Below are 16,437 nucleotides of genomic sequence, written 5' to 3'. Positions count from 1 at the left end.
ATGTAGAGGTATGAAATAAATCTCATGCCAGCCAGTGCTGTGAATGTCAGTCCTGGCTAAGCTTGCCATGGAAAAGGAGGATTCTCCTGAGCTTGGTTGAAGTGCCTTCCTTATGAGTGGCTGCTCTGCTATTTGTGTAAGGAAGTAGTTCTCCCAGGAAAGCCACAGAGATTAAAGGAATCCTGAAATACCCGCGGTGCTGGTCATGTGTCTAAAAGTGTGTGTCCATGGGGTAGGCATGAACTGAGCTAATCGCCTCCTGCTCTATTTAGCACTCACCCTGTCATTCAAAACTCCTGCCCGAGAACCCTCACTGAAACAGAAAGGAAGGATATTACCTATTCATAATATTCCAGATAGTGCCGTTAGAAATATTTACCAGATCTGTGAACAGGGAGCTGTAAAGCACCATGCTTAATCTGCTTCCACCAAGCTGAAATCTATGTTCTCACCGTAAATAGTACCAGTTGGTAGTAAACAGTAAGTCCTTCTGTGGCTCAGCTCAGCGAGGACGGTGTCCTTCCAGCTCTCGCCATGTGCAGTGTGCAGAAGGAATGTCCTTCTTTGTACAGTCTGTGTCTGTCTGGGAGCTGCTGGGGCTCCATCGACAGGTGGAGTCTCTCTCTCTCTCACGATGTGGTTACTTCTGATTTGTTATGGAGATTTTTGGAAATTAAAGGGCTGGTTCAGTTTTGCTCCTTTGGAAATGTCCTATGTTTAGTCGATTAACAACTTGTTTATTCTGTTGGGGAGAAGTTCCCCTCACTCCTTACTCTGTGTGCATACGTCCAGTGTGACCTGCCGCTGTCCTCCGAACTGGGCGAACGGTTTGTACGCACCTCTGTGTGGGTTTAGCATGGGTAAATCATTGCCAGCTCCTGACTGAGGCCAGACATGACAGTAATTACTTCATTTACGTGATAATTAATTTGGCATGCCTGATCTCCAAAAGCCTAGCAGAGAGGTTAGCGTTGTTTTACTTTTACCCATCCATCTGGTAGTGCTGGGAAGATTGGGATTATTATCTGGGTGATTTTATCAGCGGGATTCTTGTGTTTTCTGCCGTCTCTAAAGCAGAAGAATTGCTCTTGGTGAAGTCTGTTGATGTGCTAGTGGCGTACAAAGAGCCGCTCCTATTGGGTTCTGGATAAACTTTGAAGATATTAATGTCTTCGCCTCAGTAGTGTCATTCTTTGAGTGAGTGTGACTGATGCTCGGAATTGCAGCTCGGTGCTTGATGAACGGGACTCTAACGTGCTTTGTTTTGTTTGTTTGTAGCTGGCGGTTCACGTTTTACATCACCGCTTTCCTCACGGGACTTGCTGTTCTGTACGATGTGAGTACGCAGGCAGTGCCACCTGCTGTTCCACCCGGCCGGTGCCTCAGGAGTGAGGGTTTGGTGTCAAACACATCCTTTCAGACCTCGTTACAGAGCTTTTCCCACCAGGTCAATGTGTGTCCTCTGCACCGCAGGCTTAGGACACCACAAGCATATTGAGCTGTGCTTATTTTAAAAACTCCAGCTCAAAACCAAGAGGTTTTCTCTTCTTCTGACAAAGCAGAAGACAAGCGGGGTTGTGTAAAAACACATTTCTGTGTGGCAGAAGATGGAACGCTGACCTGAGATGGAAGCTGCAGGGCCTGTTTGTGTGTTATATCCGATACCTGTTTAAGGTAAAAAACTCAGGCTTTCTTTGGAGCATGGACTGCAGTTTAATAATTTTATTTATTAAATCACACCCAAGGTGTGATTGGTCCAGGCTCATGCTTCTGCCTTTTCTCTGATTTGATAAATAATGAGCTCTCTTGGTACAAATTGAACCGCCTTAATGGGCAGAAGAGGTGATAGAAGCCGTGTGCGTGCTCTAGTCACTGAGCTGCGATGAGGGGCACGAGTCGTCCTCTGGCTGTGTTCTAAAGGTTCCTCTGGCTCTGAAGTCTTCTACACTGACACTTCGTGAGGGGTCAGAACCTGCAGATCACAAGACAGCAGGCACAGACTGTGCTTATAACTTCTCACGATTGGAACAAGTGAAGAACTTTTGACTTGCTGCAACTTCTCCTTTTAGTCTGAGTAGTATTTTAACATGCATTTGTTCTTGTGAAACAACCTTCTTGCTTTAGAAAAAAGGCAAATGTTTGAATTCTGTATCAGCAGCTTTAGACTGATGGCAAAAACCTCTGCCCCATGAGTCGGTGAAAGAGCAGGTAGCAGGAGAAAGTTGTCTCACAGGAGGTCACCAGAAAACAGTGTTATTTGCTGTGAGTAGAGAGAAAAAGAAATGTTCCCTTCTTGCTCTTAGCTCTGGTATCTGAAGAACTTTTGGGGACTTCAGTTGCCATGTTTCTATGAAAGTTCCTAAGCTGACAGGTTCTAAACTAGCCTTTTTCTACGAGGTATGAACAAAGAAGGATCTTCTCAGAGGTTCGTTAAACAGACTGCAGCATGATCCTCACTGTTAGAGGAGAAACCATGCTCCTGACACACAAGTTTTCAGCCTTCTTACCACATTTTATTGTCCAAGCCAGAGAGATTCATCATGAAATAGCTGTAAGAATATTTTAATATATTGAAAACATTGCCATCACCACCCCAAACTTGTAGAAGGCTTAAACAAGTTGGTAGAAATCTTCCCTGCACTATTTTATTTGGAACTGGGCTAAACAGCATGTAAAATTTCAGTGCAATAGCGACACATTGGTCATGTCACATCAACTGCAAGTTCTTGTGGTGGAAATCTCTTGACAAGGGAATTCCAGACTACAACCAGCTCTGCCTGTAATAAAACACAACAAAGTCTGTAGTAGTAACAGACTGAAGGAGTTAGTTGGTAAGAGAAGAATTCCTCTGGCATTCTCACATTCATGGTGTGTTTTCTTTGCAGAAGCCTTGGCTTTGGGACCACAGAGAGTGCTGGACGGGATATCCACAACAGGTGGGTCACGCAAGAGGGAAAATTGCTGTTGTAAGTCCTGTATTGTTTTTCAATATCTTTTGAAGATCAAGTTATATCAGTGACAAAAGAGAGGGCACTAAATTAAACTGAGAGTCACAAGCCCTGCGAGTTCAAAGCCAGATTCTCATCGAAGGAGAACATCTGTGTCTGTTGTAATCTAAACGCAATAGAGGACGAGTCAGGAGAGCTGGAGGAGGCTGCAGAAGTAAAGGGAAAGTGGGAGTTCTGACCAGCTGAGCCAAGAAACCAAAAAATGGGAATGCTCCAGGGTTGTTTAGTTTGTAGAGGAGACTGAGGCCAGAGAAGGACGTGGTGCCTGAGGAGGAGTGTTGAAGGTGTCAGTGGAGAGGCTGTAGAGCGGAGGACGTGCTCTGAATGCTGTGTGCTTTCAGCCGTACTGAAGAAGTCCACAGCACTCGCCAAGGGGTTTGTTTCCCAGTGGACCTGGCCGTATGGCCAGCAGCGATACGGCATCATTCCCGTTACGTTCAGAGGATGCTCTCCTACACTCTTACAATGAATATTCTGAGTTTTTTCACAAGAACACTGCAAGAAGCTGTCCAGTGGGCTGGAGAGTGTACATCTCTTATCAGTGCAGACCAGAATAACCTCAGTGAGAATTGCCAGCAAGGCACAAAGTGCTCAGTGTTCACCAACTCAGGGAGCAAAGATAGTGAACAAAAAGCCAGGTACTTTTTTGCCCAGCTGTCTCCCTTGCTATTCCTACCCCTGTAACTTGAGTAGCTGAAAGAGTTAGAAAGGGGCTTCACTCACTGAGCACCAGAGCTGTTGTCTGCTCTGCCTTTCCAGTTACGTTATGTGCTCTGAATTCTCTCGAGAAGACAACTATCGCCTGTTCTATAGCAGGAGCCTTCCTGTACCAAGACAAAGTGGAGAGTGCCTGTGTTCCAGGGCTTTGCACACCCGTAAAGGGAGATGTAATGCACAATTTGAGCAGCGTGAGCCACAGGAAACATCACAGAACAAATGAGTGAAGAGTGAGGTAGCATCTTTCAGGCCAAGTCTCCAAACAATCTGCTGTTGCTCAAAGGCAGAAATTTTGGGGGCAAATTGGTAGGTGAGAGTAAAAGGCAAACCATGCAAACAAGGGGTGCTTGAATAGGAATGTAAGACTGAAAGGGTCACTGGGGTCCTTGCGTCCTGTTCTGTACGTTTGGAGTACGTGTCTTCTCAAAAACAATCCCAGTCACCATAACAGAACAGTGTGGTGGGTGGCCACCGTGTGCCCGCCAAACTGCTCTGTCTACCCCCTCCTCAACTGGATGGGGGGAGAAAATACGATGAAACGCTCATGGGTTGAGGTAAGGACAGGGAAATCACTTGCCAATTACCGTCAAAGGCAAAACAGACTTGTCTTTGGGAAATTAATTTGATTTATTGACAATCAAGGATAATGGGAAACAAAAACAAATCCAAAAACATCTTCCTCCCCACCCCTTCCTTCCCGGGCTCAGCTTCAACACTGGGGTTGTACTTCCCCTCAGTTAGTTTGATTAAAATGTAAAATCTCTGATAAGAGTACAAGGTGTCTGAAGCATCTCCTTGAATGTGGAGAAGAGAATGATTTATTCCACTACTGCTTATCTATTTCACCATGGTGAAATGGTTTACATTTACATAGAGTTTTTAAAGCTCTATACTGACTGCTCAGGAATCTGCACAGTGCTGAAAAAAACTCTAAAACTGTTCAGGATCTTCCTGGTAGTTCCCTAAATATTGCAGCAAAGGGGGATTTGCCTGCTGTTTGCTTTCACCTCAGCACAGATGACGTTTAGCAAGTAACCACGTTCTTAATTTGAAGTGTTTCCCCCTGAAGCTGCAAGAACTAGTCTTGTTGGTCTGGTTGTGTGATAGTCTTTTGCCCAGGAAGGAGTCTTCAGCTCCAGCCCTTGCTCTGCTTTATCTGAGTGGCATTTCGCTGTCTCTTCATCTCTCGCAGCCTCTCCAGCCCTCCCTGTTCTGGTACTACTTGCTGGAGCTCTCCTTCTACTGGTCACTGGTCTTCACCCTGCCCTTCGATGTGAAGAGGAAGGTGAGTGGCAGCCCGAGGGAAGAATCAAGCACAGACAGGGCTCAAGCTGAGCACTCAGGAGAGTGATCTCCAAGAGCACGTGTACAGCGCCAGTCTGAGGTTTCAGGGACTATTTAGTGAAGCTGCATGTGTTCGTAGGTGCCAGTGCTCCCACGGACAGGCTGCTGCGTGGTTACGCAGGCGTACGCATGCTTTGAGGCTGCAAGTGTGCCCTTAGGAGTAAGGGGTGGCTGTGGCTCTCCGTCAGCGAGCCTGGGGGTTGAGATGACTGTGCAAACAGGTACGGGGGCACGGAGCAGAGGTGGTTATGGGCACTGCTTTGTCCGGAAAGGAAACTTTTTCTGTTGAGTTTGCCAGTAGTGACTTGTTGGCTCTTACTCATCTGTCTTCTGATTTGCCCCATCATCGGACCATTACTGGTGGAGGGAGAGAGTGTTCTTTGCTGTGAGATCCTTGACTTACGCCACAAGCTCTTCACTGTCTCTTGGTTGCCTGCATTTCTAGAGTGTGTGTGGGTGAGACCTCAGAGCAGGAGGTTTCTTAGTGGGTAGGGAGATGTCGTTGCTGCCTGCAGGAGGCACACTTTCGCCAGGCAGAAGGTGCGTTGTGTGTTTTATTCTTTGCTGTCCGCTTTCTCATCAGGACTTCAAGGAGCAGATTGTCCATCACGCTGCAACCATCTTCCTGATCAGTTTCTCCTACTGTGCCAATTACATCCGGATCGGGACGCTGGTCATGGTCATTCATGATGCTTCCGATTGCTTCCTGGAGGTGAGCTCCACCACTTCCTGCCTGGCAAAGCCTAGTTAGCACGGTGCTCTTCAGCCAAAGGGTGTGTTTTGATCTAGCACAGCGTGGGCCGAGCGTGGTGGTGTTTCACGGATAACTCGGTGCTGGTCTCCTGACCCAGCCTGGGTGCCCTGCGGAGAGCCAGGAAGAGGCCGGATTGCCTGCATGCAGATTGTGTTGTGTCTGGCTCGTTAGCCTCCTGGAGCACGTGCAGATGCACTGTCTTGGCCTGCTGTTTTATTGTTCTTTCTCCTTCCAGCCAACTAAGATATTCAATTACATGAAGTGGAAAAAAACTTGTGATAGCCTCTTTATGATCTTCTCAGCGGTTTTCCTCATCAGCCGCCTGGTCATTTTCCCCTACACGTGAGTCTCCTGCAGTCCAGGGAAATGCAAAAGAGACGGGATAATTCAGCGGGGTGCTGCATCTTTTGCTGCAGCCATTGCTTTTCAGTCCTTGAGCGCACGTCCCTGCCCTTTGCGTAGGCTCCAGCGCCACGCGGCTGTTGCGCTGGCCTTAGGGTAGGCTAGGGTGGTCTGCCTTGGAGCTTGTAGAGTAGTCCTAAAGTCCTGAAGGACACTGCAGAGGAGCAGTCCTCAGCCTGTGGCTCTGCCCTGCTTATTTCTGGTGGGGAGCTGAGAGTCAGCTCACACGTATTGTATAAAAGGAGGCGACAGAGCTGAAACGTCCTCTGTGACTAGAGCCTTCTGGGGCTGAGTTACGGCACGGCTAACAACACGCTTTCCCTTCACTGCGGTTCCCTCTCTCTTGTAGAGTGCTCTACAACACCTACTACTACTCCATGGAGATATTCCAACCCTTCTTTGGATACTACTTCATGAATGCTCTCCTGATAATTCTGCAGCTGCTCCACGTCTTCTGGTCCTGCCTCATTATTCACATGGTCTGCAAGTTCCTCCTCCAGGGCACGGTACGGATCCGTTTGTAGTCCCGTGTACATCGCAGGGGTGGGAGGGTGCACCTAGGCTGCCTGGGAGCATCTGCGGTTCATCTGGGATGGATTCCTTCTTGCCCTAGTGAAATTATACATGTGCATTCCTAACAGTGAGGTGAAAGGAACACTCAATATTCTTAGGGAAAGTTGACCAAAAAAGAGTAGATTTTTAATGAGTTACTACAATATTGGGACCACTTCCAGTGCTTGTATTCAAGAAGAACGTGGATTGGACTCCAGAGGAGATTTCTGTGAACAAAGCCAGTGACATCTGAGTGAGGATCCCAAAACATGGTCCAGTATGATTTGCGTTTGTGACAAAACTAAGAAACCAAGGCAGGGAAAGCTGTCGTGATTGGTGAGGCCAGCATGAAAGTGCTTCCCTGCTCGTACAGGATTTTTTGTTACCGTGTTCCTGAGATCACAGGATCACAGAATGGCTGAGGTTGTAAGGTTCCTCTGGAAGCCTTGTACGTATTCCCTGGCTCGAGCAAGGTCACTTAGGTTGCCCAGGACCATGTCCAGGTGGCTTCTGGATATTTCCAAGGACGGAGACTCCACAATCTCTCTGAGCACCCCGTGCCAGTGCTCAGTCGCCCTCTGAGTCAAAAAGTGTTTCCTGATGTTCAGAGGGAGCCTCCTGTGTTTCAGTTTGTGCCCATTGCCTCATGTCCTGTCACTGGGCACTACTGGGACCAGCCTGGCTCCATCTTCTTTACAGGCATTCATGTCTATTGGTAAGATCCCCCGAGCCTTCCCTTCTCCAGGCTGGACAGTCCCAGCTCTCTACATTTCCTCATACCTGAGGCACTCCAGTCCATTCATCATCTCCATGGTCCTTGGCTGGACTCTCTCCGGCCTGTCCATGTCTGTCTCGTACTGAGGAGCCCAGAACTGGACACAGCATGCCAGGTGTGGCCTCACCAGTGCTGAGCAGAGAGAGGGGAAGGATCACACCTCCCTCGACCTGCTGGCAGCACTCCTCCTCATGCAGGCCAGGAAGGCAAGGGCACACTGCTGGCTCATGTTCAACTGGGTGTCTGCCAGGACCTCCAGGCTTTTCTTCGAAAAGCTGGTCAGCCCCCAGCACGTACTGGTGCTGGTGTTGTTCCTTCCCAGGTGCAGGACTTCACGCTTCCCCGTGCTGAAGTTCACAAGGTTCCTGTCAGCCGCTCTCCAGCCCGCCAAGGTCCCTCCGGATGGCAGCACGATCCTGTGGCGTGTCAGCCACTCCTCCCAGTTTTGTGTCTTCAGCAAACTGGCTTAGGGTGTGCTCTGCCCGTTGTCCAGATCATCCATACACGTTCTTTATGGATTGTCTGTCAGTGCTGTAGATGTCTGCAGAGTAGATGTTTCTGTCTAAGCTAGCTGTCTGGACTCTTGTTCGTAGCAGCAGAGGTAAGCAGGCGTGCCCAAAGCAGAGTCCATTCAGGATTGCACCGGGGAGTGCTGTTCCTCTCTGTCCGTCATAGAGCAACCCTGGATGAATGTCGGGAGTGAAATGTGTCCCACTGCTGACCACAGCCTGTAGTATTTGCTGTGAGACCAAACTTCTGCTCAGGGTGAAATTCTCTCAAAAGCAAAGGCATGCCCTAATAGCATTGGATCGGCCACGTGCCAAGGACGCGGTCCAGAAGTAACAAGCCAGTGTCTTGTGGTGGTTGACCTCATAGGCCAGGATGAATTGTTTTATTAGTATCCAACTGGAGAATCCTGTCTTGTGGGAACCGAGAACAAGCACTAAAGGCTCATCTTCATCCATATTGTCCCCGTTGTCTTTATCTGCCTTCCCCTGAGGTAGCACAGAGCAAATTACATGCAAATTAGGAAAGGGAAACTTCACAGGGCGGAAAATGAAGACACAACTGAAGACACTGTGGGATAGAGTGCACCCTCAGCAAGTTCACTGATGACACTGAGCTGTGTGGTGCCATTGACGTGCTGGAGGGGAGGGATCCATCCAGAGGGACCTGGACAGGCTGGAGAGGTGGGCCCATGCAAACCTCATGAAGTTCAACCAGGCCAAGTGCAAGCACCTGCACGTGGGTCGGGGCAATCCCAGGCAGAAATCCAGGCTGGGAGGAGAATGGATGGAGAGCAGCCCTGCCGAGAAAACTTGAGGGTGCTGGTGGATGAAAAGCTGGACGTGAGCTGGCAATGTGCTCTTGCAGCCCAGAAGGCCAACGCCATCCTGGGCTGCACCCCCAGCAGCGTGGGCAGCGGGTCAAAGGAGGGGATTCTGCCCCTCTGCTCTGCTCTGGTGAGACCCCCCCCTGCAGCGCTGTGTCCATCTCTGGAGCCCCCAACAGCAGAAGGACGTGGAGCTGTTGGAGAGGGTCCAGAGGAGCCCACGCAGATGATGAGAGGGCTGGAGCAGCTCTGTTGTGAGGCCAGGCTGAGAGAGCTGGGGCTGTTCAGCCTGGAGAAGAGGAGGCTCCGGGGAGACCTGAGAGCGGCTCCCAGTGCCCAAAGGGGGCTGCAGGGAAGGTGGGGAGAGACTCTTCAGCAGGGCCTGGTGTGACAGGACGAGGGGTGATGGTTTCAAAATGGAGGGAGGCAGATTCGGATTAGAAATTAGGAAGAAATTTTTTACGCTGAGGGTGGTGGAGCACTGTCCCAGGTTGCCCAGAGAGGCGGTGGCTGCCCCATCCCTGGAAACGTTCCAGGCCAGGTTGGCCGGGGCTCTGAGCAACCTGATCTGGTTGGAGATGTCCCTGCTTCTGGCAGGGGGGTTGGGCTGGGTGGGCTTTACAGGGCCCTTCCAACCCAAACCCTTCTGTGAATACAGGATATTCTCCATTTTTGAGAACTGTGAAGTTCTCACTCCCGTCAGAGGTTCACATTCTTCTCATGGGCCTTTCTGATCTCCACGGTTTTCCTCTCTGGCTGCAGGATTACCTGCACCACCTTCTCACACAATGTCCCCTAATCCCCAGTAATTAGAACTCAGGCTAGATCCGGAAATACAAGCTGCATTCCTTCTGCGTCGTAATTCCTGCAGCTGTGTAGTTCCTGTGGGAATCTTGCTGGGTTTAAGGCCTCAGCCATGTTCTGTGGCCATAAAGGGATAAACGTAGTGTCGTGGTTTAGCCCCGCTCAGGACCAAGCAGGAGGCCAGAACGTGAGGGTCACAAGGCCCACAAGGCTTGCACCTCCGCTTTCTGTCCATGCTTGTGCTTTTTCACTCCTTTTCTTTTTCTTTTTTTTTTATTTCCCCTTCTTAAATACGTTGTCACGGAGGCGTTATCACTGTCGCAAATGAGCTTGGCCCTAGACCCAGCCAGGTCCTCGGGACAAAGGGGAAACTTCTAAGAGCATCTTCTGCAGATGAAGACACTGAGCAGTGTCGGAAGCCCAGGTCACAGGGCGTTGCTGTTTCCCTCAGAGCACTCTTTCCAGCAGGAAGTGTGACACTGAATTTGTCCCCAGTTTTGGCACCTTGGATTGCAAAGTAGAAACAGCCTGGGGAGCAGGCAAGTGCTAGGCTGCGTTTTCGAAGCTGCCATTTTAGCACATTGCTGCTTCTTTGCCTTCCCCTTAAGGCAATGAATGAAATATTTACAGAAGTTGATGACAGGTCTCTCAGTCAATAGCAAGAGGAAAAACCTGAATGTAGAACTCAACGTAATCAGTTCAGTGTTTGTGCTGAGCTATGGAATTGTTTGAAACCAGCTTTCCAGCTGTCCAAAGCAGCGTGCCCAGCCTGCAGCTACCCAGGCTGAGTGTGGTCAGAAGCTCTCCTTGTCCCTTTGGAAAATGTAAAAGCCCACGATTAACTGGATTAACTGCCTCCCCCATCCTTCTCCCACATGCCGATGCCCACAGCAGCAGTAGGAATCTCCTCAGGCTTATGTGGTATCGTCAGTCCTGAGCACCGGTGGTTTGGTGCTGCTTCTCAACCTGTGCAGTAATTCCTGATTTTTATCAGGATCACAGCTAGGGTTCCACTGAGACCAAAATCAAAGAAATGGGGAGAATCTCATTTCCAAAGGTGACGTAAAATTGGAAGGACACAGTAGAACTGTGTGACCGAAGCGGCAGATGAATGTTTAGCCTGTGGCTCAGCTAGCACTGCTTCTCGTGCAGACTTCTGTGTTTGCCTTGCTTCTCATTTACATTTTTCTATAGATGGACAAGGACATGAGAAGTGACACAGAAGAAAGTGACAAGGATGAAGAAAGAGAAAAGATTAGGGAAAAGGAGAAAAACGGGATGACGTATTTCAGCAACATCACAAGCAACAGTTACATCCAGAGGAACGGGTCTGAGCCGCTGAACAGCAGAAGCCATCTCACCAATGGTCACGTCAAGGAACGATAGCTACTGCTCACCCGCTGCTGATCTGGTCTTTAATGAACCCCGTCCACTGTCCTTAGAAACAGGTTTGCTCGTTGTGTAGATAAAATGGAGTGCAATTGCAGTATCGTAGCTGAATTCCTGCTTCCCCTAAACAGAAGTGTTAATTGTCATCTCTGAAGGAAGTTTTGGTCTTTCTTCAGTAAAAGCTTCCTGTAGGTTGTAGCCTTGAAGCAGATAGAAAGGGCTCAAAGCGGTTTGACTTACATTAGACTGTACCATAGCTGTTAAATGTGTTAATCTTGAAAAATACATTTAAAAAAAAAAAAAGTGGATAAACTACAGCAATGTCAAGTCTTAACCACCTGATGTTGTCTGGTAGGAATCTGTTTAGCCTTGATCACCCTCTGGAGGCTCTGGCCCATTGCCACTAACGATGATGGCTTACAATTGAGGCTCTAAATCTTAACGCGGGGACACTTCTTTTGAGAAGGCAGGTGCCCCTTACACACTCAAAAAATTTAAATTAAGCATAGTGGAGTGAAAGCTTTGGAAAGACATAGAAGAAAACGTTTTCTCCTCAAAGGCCGTGCTTTTGTGTGTCATGTAACCAGTTTTGTAATGGTATGGATCTCAGTCCCTTCTCTTGTCAGCATTATTGCCACAAAGGTGGGAACTCAGATTGGAGAGAGTACCCACCCAAATCATAGCTGGAAGAGCTGGAAAATCCAGGCAGCTGTGTCTCAACTGTCAGGTAATCCTTTAAACCTGTCTTGGAAGGAAGCGCAGTCAGAAGAAGGGTGATGACAAGAAACTAGATGACCTAGAAGACAACACTGATGAAGTGCTTGTGTTTTCACCTAGTGTGATTGGCACAGGGGGAAGTGTTTACAGAGTCAGCTTGTGGCCAGAAGGTCCACAGGTGCCACTGTCCTCATAGGAAAAAGGATCCAGAGAAGATCTGCTAAACCTTTTGGAATAATGCTTTAACGTAGCCTTCTGACTCTAGAGCCTCTGCCTAGGTGTGCCAGGAGTAGCAGGTTTAAAGCAGTAGTCCATGAAGTCATGACGCAGTTCTGGTGCCGTTTGTTTAGATGTCCTGAATCTGACATCCTCTGTAGCCTTAGACTTTGGATTCTGTAATCCCTTGGAAGAGTTACATTAGTGACAGGAATTTCCGTTTTATAGATCAGTTCATCTATGAAACCAAAGCATGAACAGATTCACTACAGTGAGTGCAGGGACGTAGACTCCCAGGGCCATGCAGACACTTCCCTGTATGTGCCCAGTAAGGGCCAGTGCTAACTGGGGAGGGACATGGACCAAGGAAATGCCTGATTTGAGGAGGTGGTGCATGTGTTTCAAATTAAAATACAGGTGACAGCATAGAAGAGGATTTTCAGCAGTCCACTCAGTTCACCGGAGATGTGACTGAGAGCTTTGATCTGAGCTTGTATGCGCTCATCTCTGAAACCTTGAGCGGATGTGAAGGTCCAAGTACGTGTTCTGTAAACTGTCATGTTCCTCTGATCGGAGTCTGCAGTCCTGCCGCTGCGCTGCAGGTGGTGTGTTTGGGAGGGGTGGTTATATGTAATTTTGTACTACTGAATGTAAACGTTCTTTATAAATGACTTTTGAAAGGTATGATTGTCTGGGCTCTTTTCTGCTACTTTAACTAGCAGCAGGTCATCTGGCTGGTTGCACCTTACGGGTGGCTGTGTGAGGAGGGACACAAGTATGGGTGCCACCACCAAGGTCGGTACACAGTGCGCGTGGAGAGGATGGTGCACTCCCAGGACACGCAGCCGTTCTGGGCCATGCCGATAGAGAACTGCAGCTGCCTGGTTTGTCTCCCGTGAGGTAAATCTGCCTTTGGCCCTGGAACAAGGGACACCTTGGGGGTAGGCCAGGTTACTCGCTACTGCTGCGGCAGTGGCAAGTCCCAGTTCGTAGCACTGGGGAGATGCTTTGGACTTGCAAGAAGAGGAGGAGATTAATATCTGTTCTTGTTTTTCATGAGGTTCTAGAAGGCTGAGAAAGATCCCTGTTGTAAAATCACAACAGCTCTCACCCAAGGAGCAACATGCTTCCTAGAGACTATGCTATTACCACTTTTGAAAAGGTGATAGAGTCCAGGCCACTATCAGCCGACGTCTCAGCCCAAAAGGCCGAGATCATAGCCCTTACCTGAGCCCTGGAGAGAGCCCAGGGAAGGACTGTAAACATTTGGACTGACCCTAAATATGCCTTTGGGGTGGTACATGCCCATGGAGCAATATGGAAGGCAAGAGGACTGTTAAATTCTCATGGAAAAACCATCAAACACGCAGAAGGGATTTTGAAAATCCTGAATGCAGTCCAGCTTCCCAAAAAGGTGGCAATTATGCATATTAAAGCACACCAGAAAGTGAGCACAGAATTGGAAAGAGGAAATGAGCTGGCAGATAGGGAAGCAAAACAAGCAGCTAGAGAAACAATCAAGGTAGAGGGTGCGCTAATACCTGATGGACAGGTATTTCTAGAAGGTAAACCAGAATACACAAAGGAAGTCGGCAAACTTATTAATGATCTAAAGGGGTCATATAATGAGGAAGGGTGGGCCAATTACTACCCCTCACACGGGAGGGTAGTAATTCCCTCCTACATGATATGGTCAGTAGTCCGAGAAGAACATAGAAAAAGACACTGGGGGGAGGGGGGGGCAGAAGCCCTATATAAAGAGCTCATCAGGAACATAATAGCGCGAAACTTAGACACTACTGTTAGACAAGTAACTCAACAATGTGATCTTTGTCTCCAGACTAATCCTGAAGTTGTAAAAGGGCCGAAACTTGAAAAAATCGGAAAGGGGAATGGTCCGGGACAACGTTGGCAGATTGATTTCTCAGAACTCCCTAGAAAAGGGGGGTATCGATACTTATTAGTACTTATGGATACCTTTTCAGGCTGGCCAGAAGCTTTCCCGTGCGGAACTGCTAAAGCCTGGGAAGTAACCAAAATACTGCTCCAGGAAATAGTACCTAGGTTTGGAGTCCCAGCAGTAATGTCCTCGGATAGAGGACCACATTTTGTGTCCAGAATAGTACAAGCAATTAGCCACCATCTAGGGATAGAGTGGCAATTACATACCTCTTACCGACCACAATCAAGTGGCCAGGTGGAGAAAATGAATCACCTAATCAAACAACAGATTGTCAAGTTGGGTCAGGAAACTAATCTAACTTTACCATTAGCTCTTATACAAATACGAACCAGACCAAGAGCAAGAGAAGGGCTTAGTCCATTCGAAATTCTATATGGACGACCCTATGGGGTACAAAAGGGAACGTCTTCACAAATTGGTGAAGAAATAATGACCTCCTATATGGTGGCACTAAACAAACAATTAAAAAGAATTGAAAAACATGCAATGGGAACACGTCGTAGGGGTCTGGATGGGCCTGTTCATGATATACAACCAGGGGACTATGTATATGTTAAGTCTCTTACAGAAAAAACTCTGGAACCACAGTGGGCCGGACCTTTTCAAGTCCTCCTCTCCACCTACACGGCAATTAAGGTAAAGGGACAGAACTCCTGGATACACCATACTCGGATCAAGAGAGCCTCTGCAACCTTGTGGAAAGTAACTCCAGACAACAATGAAGACTTGAGACTTAAACTCGTTCAAACGGATAAGGGCGGGAACAATGTGGGTAACAAGTAAGTGAGCCAAAAGCAGTAGTGAACCGGAGGGACACCACAGCAAACGATACCGGACAAAGAAACCGGGACCGGCCAGTAACTAATCTCGCCCAAATCTGTCATCGGTGCAGTTTATATCTTATTTGTCATTTTATTATAGGAAATATAAAACCCATTTTAGTAGGTCACCGAAGGCAGTACATTATCTACAGAAGTAGCTGTACTAATCCACTAGACCAACTAAATCCTAAAATGACCAATTGTTTAATTGGAATTGTGATTGGGCTTACAATATTTTCCTGCATCTTACCACTAACTTGTAATCAAAAGGACACCAAATGGCCGTGGTCTCACGCCTCCCTTGGGTTTACAGGAAGCATGGGACCACCTTTTAAACGGTCGGGCTTAAACTTGGCCACTGTGGTTATGCACAAAATGGAAATGTACTCAGGGCATGAGTGGGGCTGGGACAGAGGCAACAGGGATCCTTAATACTATGGTGCACCCCGTTGTGATCTTATTGATTAGCTTAGGAATTTTATTAATATTAACTATTGTGCTGTACCTATGGGTTTGGAGAATGTTTAAGAAAGTAACACTGTCGTAGTTCAGCCCCGATCAGGACCAGACTACGCAGTCTCTCTCTCACTCCTCCCACCCTCCGAGAGAACAGGGGGAGATAACGTTTGAGGTTTGAGATAAGGACAGGGAGAAATCCTTAAAGTTACCATCACGGGCAAAACAGACTCCTCTTGGGGAAAACTATTCATTTATTACTACAAACAGCAAGATAATGAGACAGAGAACAAGATAACCTCCCTCCACCCCTCCCTCTTCCCAAGCTTAACATTATCTCTACTACCTTCCCCCCCAAAGTGGCACAGGAGGGGGAAGAGGGAATGGGGATTGCGGTCAGTTCAGCGTTGTTTTACACCGCTGCTTCATGGTTGGGGGAAGAACTCCTCACATTCCTCCCCTGCTCTGTTGTGGGGTCCCACCCGTACGCCACAGTCCTTCCTGAAACTGCTCCGGCATGGGTCATCTCTTCCACGGGGTGCAGTCTCTCCAGAACGGCTGTCCCAGCGGGCCCTCCATGGGCCACAGCTGCCTTCAGGCATCCACCTCCCCCAGTACGGGATCCTTCATGGGCTCCAAGTGGATCTCTGCTCCTCCGTGGACCTCCATGGGCTGCAGGGGGACAACCTGCTCCACCATGGTCGTCACCACAGGCTGCAGGGGAATCTTGGCCAGGAGCCACATTACTCCTCCCACTCCTTCGCAGCCGTTCCTCACAACAGGCTGGCAGATGTCTCTCAGGATCCTTTTTACATCTTATTCACTTCTCCTCTCCTCTCCACTTCCTGCAGCCGGGCCGGACCAATTCGGGCCCAGTCAGCCTGCAAGGCCCATAAGGCCTGCGCCTCCCCCTCTGCGCCTCTGCCCCCGCTCAGCTGCTTCACATCTCTCCCTTTTTTTTTTTTTTCTGTTTTCCCCTACTTAAATACGTTATCGCAGAGGCGTTATCACGAGACATTCTGCTACCAATTGGCTCAGCCTTGGCCAGCAGCGGGTCCGCTCTAGGCCCGGCCGAGTCCACTGAACAAAGGGGAGCGACTTCTAGCAGTTTCCTACAGAAGCTACCACCTTAGGCCCCCCCGTCACTAAACAAAACCATGTATGATGCTTCATATCATTCAGGGAA

At 48.5% G+C, this 16,437-nt stretch overlaps 1 protein-coding gene across 7 annotated transcripts in view; it reads left to right on the top strand.

Annotated features, from left to right (window-relative positions):
- The window catches only part of LOC104484622 (ceramide synthase 4), a 56,166-nt gene extending 43,666 nt beyond the window's left edge, over nt 1-12,500 (top strand). For all 7 annotated transcript variants that reach the window (XM_086767654.1, XM_086767660.1, XM_086767656.1 and 4 more), the window contains 7 exons: nt 1,279-1,336; nt 2,886-2,936; nt 4,918-5,010; nt 5,653-5,781; nt 6,059-6,165; nt 6,575-6,731; nt 10,884-12,500. In XM_086767654.1, coding sequence (XP_086623780.1) covers nt 1,279-1,336; nt 2,886-2,936; nt 4,918-5,010; nt 5,653-5,781; nt 6,059-6,165; nt 6,575-6,731; nt 10,884-11,075 — 787 coding nt within the window. In that variant the 3' untranslated portion in view covers nt 11,076-12,500. The remainder of the gene's footprint in view (nt 1-1,278; nt 1,337-2,885; nt 2,937-4,917; nt 5,011-5,652; nt 5,782-6,058; nt 6,166-6,574; nt 6,732-10,883) is intronic.
- The last annotated feature ends 3,937 nt before the right edge of the window (nt 12,501-16,437 follow it).

Source organism: Chlamydotis macqueenii, chromosome 26 (genome assembly GCF_036417535.1).
Source record: "Chlamydotis macqueenii isolate bChlMac1 chromosome 26, bChlMac1.mat, whole genome shotgun sequence".
Taxonomy (NCBI): Eukaryota; Metazoa; Chordata; class Aves; order Otidiformes; family Otididae; genus Chlamydotis; species Chlamydotis macqueenii.
This window is presented reverse-complemented; position numbering and strand designations above follow the sequence as displayed.